The following is a 13,411-nucleotide window of genomic DNA, read 5'->3' as shown; positions in this document are numbered from 1 at the left end:
GCACTCTGCTTTCCCTACTACAAGGATGTTATTATGTAGCTGCTGCTCAGTCTGAAGACTGGATAAGGTCCAGCAAGAAGGAAGGAAAACAATGTCAAAGAGGGCCTTTTCCATAGGTTTACAGCATGGTGCCAATCAGAGAACTGGAGCTCTGTCAAAGAGACAGAAGCCAGAGCAGAACCGCATCAGAAGAGCATTCTGCTTCAAAAACCACACACAACTGAAGACTGCCTCACATTAATCTGGCACCGAGCACATGGCTGTTGCACATTTTGATGTCTTCATAGAAAACATCAATCCTTATAATTAAAAAAAAAAAGAAAAAAAAAAAAGTTTTTAATGTGTGATAAAAAAAAAAAAAGAGCAGGGAAAAAAAAAAAAAAAAAAAAATCACTAATTGTGATTCACTTCCAAGCCAAGAATATTTAAACTTTTAGGATAATGAAGAAAAATAAGATAACAGACTGCTAGATCATCAGCATCTAGTTATTTAACAGACCATGATCATCTGCTATTTTAAAACTTTGAGTATAAGCAAACAACAGATAAAGTCTCAAGTAAAAGGGTCCAGTAAGCTAATAACAGAAACAATTCCAGCAAGGCCTGATTCCCTCACTTAAATGTCAATGCTGACCTCCAGTGGCACACTAGATTCACCCTCTCAAGAAAATGCTTATTTAGAATTAATAGGAAAATCTCTTAAGTACAACTTGACTTTAAACAACTTTCAAAATCAGAAACCTCATTGTATGTTCTCAAACACTACATTAGCCATTCACAAATGGAAACTGACTACACTCTAAAAAAAAAAAAAAAAAAAAAACTTTTTACTTAAAGTTACCTGGTTGCCTTAAATTTGAGTTAATACAAATAAGGTGATCGGTTTAATCAACAGAAACTCAAAATATGATGTTATCTGAACCACATTAATTATTTAAGTTGATCTGACAAAAGAAAAAATGTTGTGATAAATCATGAAAATATTTGTTTACAGTGTAAATATAGAATAAAGAGTTTAAAAATACACTGACATACATGGTTTTAAAATGTACACTTAATTGTCAACAGTGTTTCACACTATGAACTGGTAAAAACATCACAATTACACACAAAGCAACCGATCTGCTCAGAATATACACAGCCTAAAACATTATATGAAAATATATGAATTGAGATGATGACTTTATAAAGATAGTTCTGGCACACTTTTCTATAATTTCTCCATCAGTAGTCTTAGACATACCATTCAATTTTTGGTCCCACTTTATATTAAGTGGCCTTAACTACTATGTACTTACATCAAAAAATACGTACAATGTACTTATAGGGCTTATATTGAATTGCAAAACACTTTTGCTGCTTTTGAGGTGGGATATGGGTAATTTTAGGGACAGGTTTGGTGGTATGGGTAGGTTTAAGGGTAGGGGTAAGGGTTAAGGCATGGGTCAACAGTTTAATTATAAATGTAATTACAGAAATTAATTACAGATGTAATTACATACATGTGTTTTTAAAATATAAGTACAATGTAAAAACATGTATGTACACAATAAGTGCATTGTATCAAATGATACATTTAAATGTAAGCACATATTATTTAAGGTCACTTAATATAAAGTGGGACCCAATTTTTTGTTTTTGAACGAAGTCTCTTGTGCTCAGAGAGGCCTAATCATTTGATCAAAAATACAGTGATGGGATAGTTCTCCCAAAAATAAAAATTCTGTCATTATTTACATTTAAAGTTTCCTTTTTCTGTTGAACTAAAAAGATGATATTTTGAAGAATGTTGTTAACCAGACTGCAGCCGTTAACATCTATAGTAGGAAAAAAATACTATGGAAGTCAACGGCTACCATCAACTGTCTAGTTAACAACATTCTTCAAAATATCTTCTTTTGTGTTCAACAGAAGAAAGAAACTCATACAGGTTTGGAACAACATGAGGCTGAGTAAGTGATGACAAAAAATTCATTTTTGGGTGAACTATCCCTTTAATATTAATAATATCAGTAATAATCACAGAAAAATTACTACAATTTAAAATAAAATGTTTTTGACTGACATACGTGTTAAAATGTAATGTATTCCTGTGATGGTGAAGCTGAATTTTCAGCATCATTACTCCAGTTTTCAGTGTCACATGATCCTTCAGAAATCATTCTAATATGCTGATTTGGTGCACAAGAAACAATCATTATTTAATGTTAAAAACGGCTGTGCTGCTTAATGTTAATGTAAAATGGGATACATTTTTTCCTGGATTGTTTGATTAATATATATTTTAATTATATATATTAAATAAAAATCTTCTGCAACATCATACATGTCTTTGCTGCATCTCTTGATCAATTTAATGCATCCTAGCTAAATAAAAGTATTAATTCTTTCCAAAAAAACAAAAAAAACAAAAAAACTTTTGAATGGTAGTGAACCTGCAGAAGGAATCACTCATTTCAAAGGGCTAGATAGATGCCAGCTATAACACAGAAACAAACTAAAGTCAAAAAATTGTGACAAAGCAGTTCCAAAACAGATTTATACTGAACTTCTCTACAGTATTTGCCCCTGAAACATCATGATGGCATTAATCTGGAGCCTTAAATGTAGTCTTTGTGAGAGTAATTGGACTGCCTTTCTACTTCAGAGTTCAGAAACAGCCTAACAAAGAAGAGAGATTATGTCTAACATTTTCTTAAAGTTGCCCCTTTGCCTTCATGGATTGCTCAGGTCATAAAACAAATATGAAGTTTGACATTTAGACTCAGCAAGAAAGAACCTAATATCTCACTACACAGAAATGGAAAATTGTAGGAGCAGTAGGAGGTCTCCCATTGATGAGGTTAGACTCCAAGTATACTGATTGCAGTCTACCGGAAAATGGTTGCCATGACAGTAAGAAAGTAAGGCAAAAAAAGGTCTAAGGTATAGCGTGCAACTATTATCGTGGTCATGTTAACATTTGGTAACCTTCCAGGAGCATCCAGTCAACTTATTAAATGTTAATGAATTCTTAACTCTCAGGCTAGTTGGTATACACATAACAATGTATTTCTTTCAGTCATAATATACTCCTGTGAACATCAAATAACACTACTATTCATGACCAAAGACTACTTTCCCTTAGTAGGATGCCAATAAAAAAAAAAAATGTAAGGAAGGTTGTGTGTAGGGTTGGGTATTGTTTGAATTTTAACAATTCCGAAACTTTAATCAAATTTAAAATAAAACTGCACTTTATAAATAAAATAACAAACAGCAAAAGTTATTCAGTCAAGAATAGCGACTCCGCAAATTTTTTTTTGTCTTTTGTTGTTTGATTAACGTTATAGAGATGGCAGCAGGAATATTAGGCTGCTGTCACTTTAAGAGCTGCATGGATCCAATATACTGTTATGCATTTTCTTTGTCAACTGTTTACGTTCACTAGACATAACCGATTGTCTTTATGAGGATATTTTTACATTTATCTGTGTATTTGTCCATTCAAGTGCAAAAAGACAGAAGAAAACTCTGTTCAGTATCGCGCACTATTCAGTATGAGAGGAGGCTTTCTGTGTGCACATTTTGGATATGTCTGCACACAGAGAAGAAGACACAAGTCTTCTTGCGCTTGAATGGTTTAAAGTCATATTAAAATGCACAAATGAATCGATAATCAAAATTAATTTTATAGCAAGTATCCGATTCCTGAACTTATCCTATTCCAGAATTGGAACTGATTTTCGATTCCCAACCCTAGTTGTGTGTGCCTCAGAGATAAAATACTGAACAATCGGTCTTGATATTAGGGATGTGCAATGACTAATCGTTTGCAAAATAAAAGTCTGTGTTTACGTAATATATGTGTGTGTTCTGTGTATAATAATTATGTATATATAAATACAGACACATACATGTATATATTTAAGAAAAATGTTAGATTTATATATAAAATATATTTATATGTAATATAAAATATATATATTTATTTAAACATGCATATATTTTTTTAATTTATACATGTATGTATGTGTGTGTATGTTGCACATCCCTACTTGATACCATTAACAAACTATAAAAAGTAGGGCTGGGCGATATATCGCATGCGATTTTCACGCGCATTTCGTCAGTAAAGCCGGTTCCCTGATTACCGCTAAATCGCCAACACCTGCTTTCAAATGGAGCGGCATTTAAAAGACAGAGCTGTAGTTCACTGACAAGCTACGCAATATCGCATTAATTATCACAGATTAATCGCCTTCGATAATGAACGCGATATTGCGTAGCTTGTCAGTAAACTACGGCTCTGTCTATTAAATGCCACTCCATTTGAAAGCAGGTGATGGCGATTTAGCGGTAATCAGGGAACCGGCTTTACTGACGAAATGCGCGTGACAATTGCATGCAATATATCGCCCAGCCCTAATACAAAGTTTAACAGATCATTAGTTAAAATCCAAAAAATAGTTGTCATTAATGTTTAATTGACATAATTTAATTTAATTTAATTTAATTTAATATATATATATATATATATATATATATATATATATATATATATATATATATATATATATATATATATATATATATATATATATATATATATATATACATATATACACACATTTTAACATTTGCAAGGTACTTATCTGTTCATCATTGTGTTGTAATTATCAGAGTTACATAATAAATACTTGTGTATAAAATATATACAAAATATATGCTTTTTCAAAGTTTCATAACTGGTAAACATAACTGGGGACAAATAATACAAACAATTAAGACCTGGAATATCAGCAAAGACCACCAGATAACCATTTTATAATTCATTCAACACAAGCTGACTGTTAAACACAAATCTACCTCACACTACACTCTGCAACCATCAGGCTAAACTTATGCTATTGTTGTGAAATATCTGATACTGTGAGCATTATCAAACATGTTACAATGTCCCTTAAGTACTAATTATCATTTTTAGTTTATTAATTTTTTAGGAAGCATACAAAACATGCACACTAAATAATAGCTGTTCAATTATAACAGTATTATCGAGTTGTTCAGTATTCCCCAGAACTTCACATTCTGCTGAAATGCAATCTGGCTTCTTTCAACTGCAACGGCACTGTCTTTCCATAATAAATCACGGTTACCATTATCATAACACAATAATTTGCAATAGCTACATCCAACAGAACTACTTCACTGCAGAGTTTTATGACATCACTAGAAGCATGTGGCAACAAAATATGCATGTGTCATGCACCACATGACGTGAACCCAGGCCAAATGACTTACAGGATAATGGGTAAGAGGGGACCATCTAGAGGCTCTAGGCCTACAGATGGTCCCTGGGGCCCCTGAGTGTCCGGGCTGGTCACCTTCCTGTGACGTAAAGGGTCATAATTCATCCATGTCACACTAAAGTCTGTACAAAACTATTACAGTATTGCTAAAAATAAATGTACATGCAAAGTCTGACACACCTACACCTAGATGATGATTCATCTCTTCCGCTGTACCAAAGTCCTTCAAAAGCCCTTAAAAAAAGCCTTTACGACACTGATACCCTCCCTATGCAGAATGAAAAGATTGTGTCATTATAATGACAAGTTCTGAGCAAAATACATTCAGAAATATACTGTAAGCGGGATTGTGGAAAATTTTCCCTAGCCAGTTCACATTCCATCCCAACACACCTCAATATGGACGGACAAGGAACTTGTTTTTCCAGCACTGCGTGGTGAGAATGGCAGCACTAGTCAGTATCCCTTAAGCTACATGATTCAGCACATATCTGACCACTTTTTAACTTGCCACAAAGAAACAAACTGAATAGGATGCTTATTGAATGACTACCTCTCAACTACACACCTCAGAACAGCATTAAATTAAATCTAGCACATGAAAGTCTGTGATGTACTCGTGATGCAGTGAAGTTTCAGCCAAACCTCTCAAAACAAATCAGTTAGCCAGTCCTGCTACATTTGTAGCTAAATTGCCATCGCTAAGACTGCGTTTGTGGAGAACTACAACTATCCAGCTGGGAAATCTTATAAATATTCTATACTATTAGGCAGTTTAAAATAAATGTTTGCTCAAAAAAAGCAGATGTTAGTTAGCTTAGCAAAGAAACTTAAGCTAACTTCCACAACAGACTATTTTAAATACAACATTTCTACTACATGTATATATATATATAAAAAAAAGAGTGATTAAAAGCATTTTATTCGAATTATACTGGGATAATCTGAATTTATGAACATTTAATAAACCAATGAGAGGGGAGGGGCTGCTATATGACAAGCTAACAAAATATTTTTACAAGCTTACAATAATAAGCGACCACCGGTTCTCTTTTCTCGTGTTCCTGTGCTGTTCTTAAATGGTGCTGGATCGCTTTCAGCTGCGGTGGGAGAGCCATCCTGAAGAGAAGTCACTGTTACAAACTTCTACAACAGCCGAAAAATGGCTAATAACAACAAAGATGACAAGCGCTCGCGAAGGAGCTGCTTCCGCGTCTTCGCGTGAACGCGCAACCACGCCTTTACTGACCTCCATAGGCGAGGAGTAGGAAGTGACCGACAAAATCAGCGATTATTTTTATTCTGCATTAAAAAAAAAACACATATGGACTAATATACAGATAAATATGTAAAAAGTTTTATTTAGTAATCATATATTTTAAGGTGTCATTTGTAATTCATTTGTCATACTATATTACTTGTTTTAATTAATTATAGGCTATATTACCTGAAAAATATTCAAAAATGTTTTGTTCTTCTGTCCTTGTGCTATTTATTTACATTAATAAAGTTATAATAATCAGCAGTTTAGCTTTTTTTGTTTTCATCTCATAATATGTGTAAATATCAGTGATATGGTATGGTGGGTGACAAAAAAAAAAAAAGAGCGACAACTATTTTAAACATTTTTACTTGATTGAAACTTCACAAACATTTTGAAAGCATTGTATCAGACAGAGTCCTGTAAATTCACAAGCAGTTCTGTTTATTCTGACTATGAGTTACTTAACACTAAATATTTCCCTAGACTGATAATACATTATGGCAGTCATAATATATGCACCAATTTTGTTACCCATATGAAGATCTTCATGCATAATCATATCATAAATCCCATAGACACTGGTGATCAAAAAAAATAAATAAATAAAATGATAATAATAATATAAATGATGAACTCTCTAAACATAATACAAAAGCTATTACTCCAACAGCTGTGGTGTTGAAACAGTGGGAAGGCAACTGTGAGAAGATGTGCAGGCCAGACCTGCTGTCGGATGTTTCTATAATGCATAAATCATGTTCTTATAATAAATAGTTACCTGCTGACACTAAAATAAATTTCACAGTATGCCATTTTGTACCTGAGATGAAACACTTAGCTGAGAATAATAACAAAAGTTGGATGGATGCCTGATGAAATGTACAGATACAAATACTACAAACACACAAGATAATTCTCAAATGGACTCAAAACTATATGGAAATCAACACCATGATGAATATACTATCAATACTAAGTTGTGCAGTACCACTGACCAATCAAAAATGTTTTTAGAAATTAATGCTATGTTGCATGAACTTATTCTTCCTTATTCCCTTTTAAGAATGAATGAATCATTTAAATCAAAGAATATTTGTCAAAATAGTACTTGCAATCTGTGTAGTATTTCAATATAAAGTATAACTCTAAATATGAAATAATATTGCAGAGATTAATTACTTACTAAATACTGGGTTTAGATTAGCTTACATAAGTTAATATATGAAAAAAATAAATATATTTAAGTTTCCCCTGCTAGAGAAGCAACTTATTTAGGCTTATAACTAAAAATATTAAGAGTCCCTTGTCATTAATTAGGCTTGTTTTGTTTTTTCCAATAAATTATATAATAAATTATATAAAAAATTATAATATAAATGATATAATAATAAATTGTCTAGTTAAAAACATGTCTTTCTGTATCTACCATCAGAAAGTCCAGAGGTATGTGGGTTTATGTCCTGTCTGTCATTCAGAGACCCATAGAAGACATAAAAACAAACATCGTTTTCTAAATTCTCAAGACACTGGCCGGTTTAAATAGCCAAGTCTTCGGAACAGAATCTCAAAAATCTCAGCGATACAGAGGAGTATGGTGATGATGGTAAAGGTGTACATCGCACTGAGGAAGATAGTCTTCTCGAAGTGTTCAGGGACCATACACTTTGAGATGCTGAAGATCTTCGCGAGGGCACTGGCGTCGCACATGTAAATAGGATCAACCAGGAACCCAAAGAGGTGGCTCTGAAGCCAAAATGCTAAGACTTCCAGAATTATTCTCAACAGGACAGAGATGATGTAGAAGACTGTGGACATCGGTCGCTGAAGGATCTCCTCCTGGTCTATATTTTTACAGGCGGCATAAAGATGGAACACAGCTCCAGGTACCAAGACAGAGACTAGCTGCAACGCCCAGAATACCTACAAAAAAAATTACATTTTATGTTACTTTGCTGTCTTTAAAAATGTCATGAAATGGAAGTTGTGATGTATATCTGAGTGAAGCAGCTTCTCAAACAAGACAATGTAGGGCAGGACTTAAAGGGTTAGTTCACCCAAAAATTAAAATTCTGTCATTTATTACTTACCCTCATGCCGTTCCACACCCGTAAGACCTTCGTTAATCTTCAGAACACAAATTAAGATATTTTAGTTGAAATCTGATAGCTCCGTGAGGCCTCCATAGGGAGCAATGGAGACTTCCTCTCTCAAGATCCATAAAGGTACTAAAAACATATTTAAATCAGTTCATGTGAGTACAGTGGTTCAATATTAATATTATAAAGCGAGGAGAATATTTTTGGAGCACCAAAAACAAAAAAAACAAAATAACGACTTATTTAGTGATGGCCGATTTCAAAACACTGCTTCATGAAGCATCGGAGCATAATGAATTAGTGTATCGAATCTGCTGTTCGGAGAGAGCCAAAGTCACGTGATTTCAGCCGTTGGCAGTTTGACACGCAATCTGAATCATGATTCGATACACTGATTCATTGTGCTCTGAAGCTTCATGAAGCAGTGTTTTGAAATCGGCCATCACTAAATAAGTCGTTATTTTGTTTTTTTGGCGCCCCAAAAATATTCTCCTCGCTTTATAATATTAATATTGAACCACTGCACTCACATGAACTGATTTAAATGTGTTTTTAGTACCTTTATGGATCTTGAGAGAGGAAGTGTCCATTGCTCCCTATGGAGGCATCACGGAGCCATCGGATTTCAACTAAAATATCTTAATTTGTGCTCTGAAGATAAACGAAGGTCTTACGGGTGTGGAACGGCATGAGGGTGAGTAATAAATGACAGAATTTTCATTTTTTGGTGAACTAACCCTTTAATATTTTCCATCAGGAATTGATTGGATTGTTATGGTTTGCTATTGCTGTGATGTCATGTGAGTGACAGGTTGTCCCGCCTTCGTGCCAGTAAACACATCATCAGAGAAGAGAAGGGATGTCGCTACAAGAATGAGGGGAAGTTATTTTAATTAAAGATTATAAATGAATTAAAGAAAAAAATGATGTGCACAAAATAAATCATTTATAATAAATATTCCATAAAAAATAAGAATTGTTTCAATGATTTCATGGTGACTTGAAGCTTGTTTTTGTCATTGTTGCCCTCTGATATGTTTTTTATTTAAGTTTCCAGCAAAAAATTAAAAGAGATTATAGGCCATAATACATTTTCACTATCAGCTTCTCATATTCACTGAAATACAATTGAGTTTTACATTCAGGTTTTGATTATCTGCTTTCTGAAATAGTATTAAGACATAGTAGAAAAGAGTAGTAAACTTCATGCAGTGGAAATGACAGATTAAGTTAAATAAGTTCCAAATCTTACAGTTACATGGCTTGATCAGCAAAAGCTGTTAGAGTTTCCTAGAATTCATCTTTTTTCTTTCTTTCTTTCTTACTACTTCCATACATCCACGGTCACTTTTGGTTCTCATTTCACACATATTTTGATTTAGATTATTAGATTATTAATCCATATACACTTTTACCTGAGGTGTTATAGGCCTGAACTGGTTGTAACAGTAAAGGTTTAATTCCCTTTTGTCCGGATCACAGCTGAAGTGGAGGGCCTCATTGCCATAGACGGCGAATCCAAGGACTCCAAGGAAAAACGTACGCACAGAGCCGAAAAACAGCGTGTGGAACTGGCCTATCACCGTCGGAGGCCTGAGCTGAAAGATGCAAAGAAGAGACCTTAACACGCATTCATTAAAACCATTTTCAAACACAATATATCTCTAATTTTGCATACAAGGTAAAATTTTTTAGACTGCATACTTACACATCCTTCATAAAAGTTTTTGATGTAGTTTAAAGACATAATTTGGCTTCACAGCTCTGCAGCATTCTATGGTTGCTTGTCACCATCATTGCCAGTCTTCTGGCTTCGGGCAGAGGCAGATAGCAATTCTGAACCTCAAAATGACCTTTCGCTTTAGAAACCCCTTGTCAGTGCAGTCTCTTTTACCCACAGTGCCTTCATCAATTTACTCACTCAGTGCAAAAAAACAAACAAAAAAAACAAAAAAAGGAACCTGACAAAGGCCACAGGACATGTGGTCAGCCCATAGGCTAATCCCTATTCAACTATGTCAGCGAAAAAACAACTCTTGTATCTCACAATAGAGCAGGGCAAACCTGACAATTGCAACAAAATGCAATTGTATCACTGAGCAGATCACATAATGGAAAACAACAATTAACAGGTTAACAAATATATTCATAATTCCTTAAACAGGCAATTGAATTCAAGCCTTTTGTTGAACAATTTGAAAACTGGTTAAGCAGTGATATCCCGGGATTCTGAGGTTCTTAGAAGGGTTTCCAGACACCTATAACTTATAGTTATCTATATAATTGTTTAAATAAAAACTGTTTTTCTTTTTAACATATATCTGTACTACATTATCCATCTCTGATAACAGCTAACGTAACAGGCCTACTGAAAGTTTCTCTAGACTTCCCAGTAGTGTTTCCTCTAAAACAGCACGAGAAACGTTCACACGGTAAGAAACGTTTCACAAACGTTAAATCGTCGATTAAAAGTCCACACACCAACCGTAATCCAGGCGGAGTGCTGTTCATCCCCCTTCTTAATCAGAACCGAGGTCCTGCTCTCATGTCACTGCGTCCCGAGGGAAAGACAGACCTGCTGGAAAAGCAGCATGTTGGGGGCGCCTTTCTGACGGCGAGCTTTTTCGAGTCATAAACCAAAGAGCAAACAGACAGGCAAGACATCAAAGAAACGTAGCAAAGAATAGATCATTATGGCCACAGAGATGCTAATTACCGAAATAAGAGTACTGGGGTCTGGCGGTCATACGGTCATTGCGCACGTGGTGCCCACGCAAGCATAGCTGTCAATCAAAGTGATGCTTCATATATGACCGTGCTTTGATTGTTTGTTAGCTCGTAGAGATCAATGGCGTGATTGAGGACTCCATTATATGAGTTTAGATGTTCTGATGTTTGGAATGGGTTTGTCTATTTATATCGTTACATGCATTGAAATAAAAACGCAATTTTCCCATTTCTTTTAAAATAAAAGTACACTGATTTTCCCACCACATCTGATGTAATAAATAAATAAAATGCAATTTAAAAAACTTGAATAGCCTACAAATCTAATGAAAAGTTTTCAATTTCTGAATTATTTCATTTTCTATCTCTGGAAAGGGTGTAAAAAAAAAAAGTCTCATTAAAAGGAACCTTGAATACTTGAACAAAAAAGAAAGTTAGCACAAAGACCTTTTCATAAAACAGATATGCTTCAGTGCTGATTTTAGATAATGGTGAAGGAAAGCCATAAGGTCACCTGTTAACTAACTTACTGCAGAAAATAGTTCAATAGTCTACATTCTTCTGTAATTAATTTTTTCAAGAGCGTCATAAATGCCAGCAGATGTCACTGACTCAACATGACATTACCTCATGCAACCCAAATCAGTGCAGAATTATATTCATTTAGCCTATTACCAGAAGCCACATATACATCAGACAACATGTGTTGTGGTAAACACACACACACACACACACACACACACACACACACACACACACACACACACACTATATATATATATATATATATATATGTTAAAACATCCAATTAAAGGACCCCACAAAGTCAAACATTGCATATCTTTCATATATCTTTGTGGGGTCTTCTGGATACAAGTTCACACACACACACACACACACACACACACACACACACACACACACACACACACTATATATATATATATATATATATATGTTAAAACATCCAATTAAAGGACCCCACAAAGTCAAACATTGCATATCTTTCATATATCTTTGTGGGGTCTTCTGGATACAAGTTCACACACACACACACACACACACACACACACACACACACACTTAGATAATTAAAATAACACACATTAGGTAATAGAAATTCTGCTCTCAAGGTGTGAGTCAAGGTGAGCAACAATGCAAGTCAAGAGGATGAATAAAGATAGAGTGGGGCAGTGACTTGTGCTGCTTTTCATTTGTAGTCTGAAACTCATTCGGGTATCCCTTGGCTGATCTTTAAGCAGAGCAGAACCAGTAAAAGTTGTCAAAATACTCCATCATGCCTGAATAAATTGCTGTAAGTTTGAATTCAGCCTTTTAAAATGACACTACCGAGGGTTAAAAGCCTCTATATTCAGCATCATGGCGCAAGAACAGGTTGCACAGACCAAAAGCAAAAACCAAGACAGGACTATGAATTTTTTTTTTTTTTTTTTTTTTTCTGAGACCAAGGCCAAATGAAAATCCGATTTCAAGATCTGTCTGGACAAGCAACCTTTGTCATCATCACTTAATGCATAAATGTCTGTTTGCTGTCTGTTTGTAATAAGGATGAGAAAGCAAATCTAAAATGGAGGTTTGAATAATAAGAAATCTCCTTACTCTATGTAATTCTGTGTTTAAAATCTCCAGTGACACGCGACACAAACAAATAAAGTCTTCCCCACAGGCTTTGCGCCATATTTTTTTTGCAAGGGACTGGAGAACTTTACTCCCTCTCTTTTTCAAATACCTGTTTTTCTACTCTAGTTGTTCAGACCCAGTTGGTTTTTCTGATTACGTATTTATTGCAATTCTTCCCCCGGTAAATCCCCCTGCGAGTCATAGAATGAGCATTAAAGAGCTCCAGCTGAACTCCGATAAGGGAGCGCGCGCGGACAAAAGCTGCACCTGACGAGTCCAGAAAGCACAATTCCAGTTTGCGCTACTAATGTGCGACTTCGTCTCATGACCAACATCATTCTTTCAGATATGGGTTTTTATTTATTTATTTATTTTGTTATGAAAGAAATAAA

At 34.6% G+C, this 13,411-nt stretch overlaps 2 protein-coding genes across 5 annotated transcripts in view; both read right to left on the bottom strand.

The window, feature by feature from the left end:
• The window catches only part of vta1 (vesicle (multivesicular body) trafficking 1), a 40,531-nt gene extending 34,005 nt beyond the window's left edge, over nucleotides 1-6,526 (bottom strand). For 2 of the 3 annotated variants that reach the window (XR_007187080.1, XM_048207334.1), the window contains exon 1: nucleotides 6,319-6,526. Coding sequence is in view for 2 of the 3 variants with exons in the window: in XM_048207334.1 (XP_048063291.1) it covers nucleotides 6,319-6,409 (91 nt within the window). In the remaining variant the exon portion in view is untranslated. The remainder of the gene's footprint in view (nucleotides 1-6,318) is intronic. The other variant, XM_048207333.1, reaches the window with a different exon arrangement.
• A 379-nt stretch (nucleotides 6,527-6,905) lies between these two features.
• On the bottom strand, nucleotides 6,906-11,672 carry gje1a (gap junction protein epsilon 1a). Of its 2 annotated transcripts, XM_048207331.1 has the most exons (4): nucleotides 11,368-11,669; nucleotides 11,133-11,270; nucleotides 10,067-10,249; nucleotides 6,906-8,475 (listed from the first exon to the last, which is right to left on the bottom strand). In XM_048207331.1, the coding sequence occupies exons 2-4, from the start codon at nucleotides 11,160-11,162 to the stop codon at nucleotides 8,074-8,076; spliced, it is 615 nt and encodes a 204-aa protein (XP_048063288.1). In that variant the 5' UTR covers nucleotides 11,163-11,270; nucleotides 11,368-11,669; the 3' UTR covers nucleotides 6,906-8,073. The 2 variants fall into 2 exon arrangements, with proteins under 2 accessions (XP_048063288.1, XP_048063287.1); XM_048207330.1 differs by having other exon boundaries at nucleotides 10,360-11,672.
• Between the last annotated feature and the right edge of the window lie 1,739 nt (nucleotides 11,673-13,411).

The sequence above is a fragment of the Megalobrama amblycephala genome, linkage group LG11 (assembly GCF_018812025.1).
Source record: "Megalobrama amblycephala isolate DHTTF-2021 linkage group LG11, ASM1881202v1, whole genome shotgun sequence".
NCBI classification, from domain to species: Eukaryota; Metazoa; Chordata; class Actinopteri; order Cypriniformes; family Xenocyprididae; genus Megalobrama; species Megalobrama amblycephala.
This window is presented reverse-complemented; position numbering and strand designations above follow the sequence as displayed.

Excerpts from the sequence above, each read along its gene's own strand:
- gje1a (XM_048207330.1), bottom strand. The coding sequence starts at position 10,398 with ATGTCTTTAAACTACATCAAAAACTTTTATGAAGGATGT. Across the intron at positions 10,250-10,359 it reads AAAACTTTTATGAAGGATGT|CTCAGGCCTCCGACGGTGAT; the intron begins GTAAGTATGCAG and ends TGCATCTTTCAG. Across the intron at positions 8,476-10,066 it reads TCAGGCCTATAACACCTCAG|GTATTCTGGGCGTTGCAGCT; the intron begins GTAAAAGTGTAT and ends TTTTTTTTGTAG.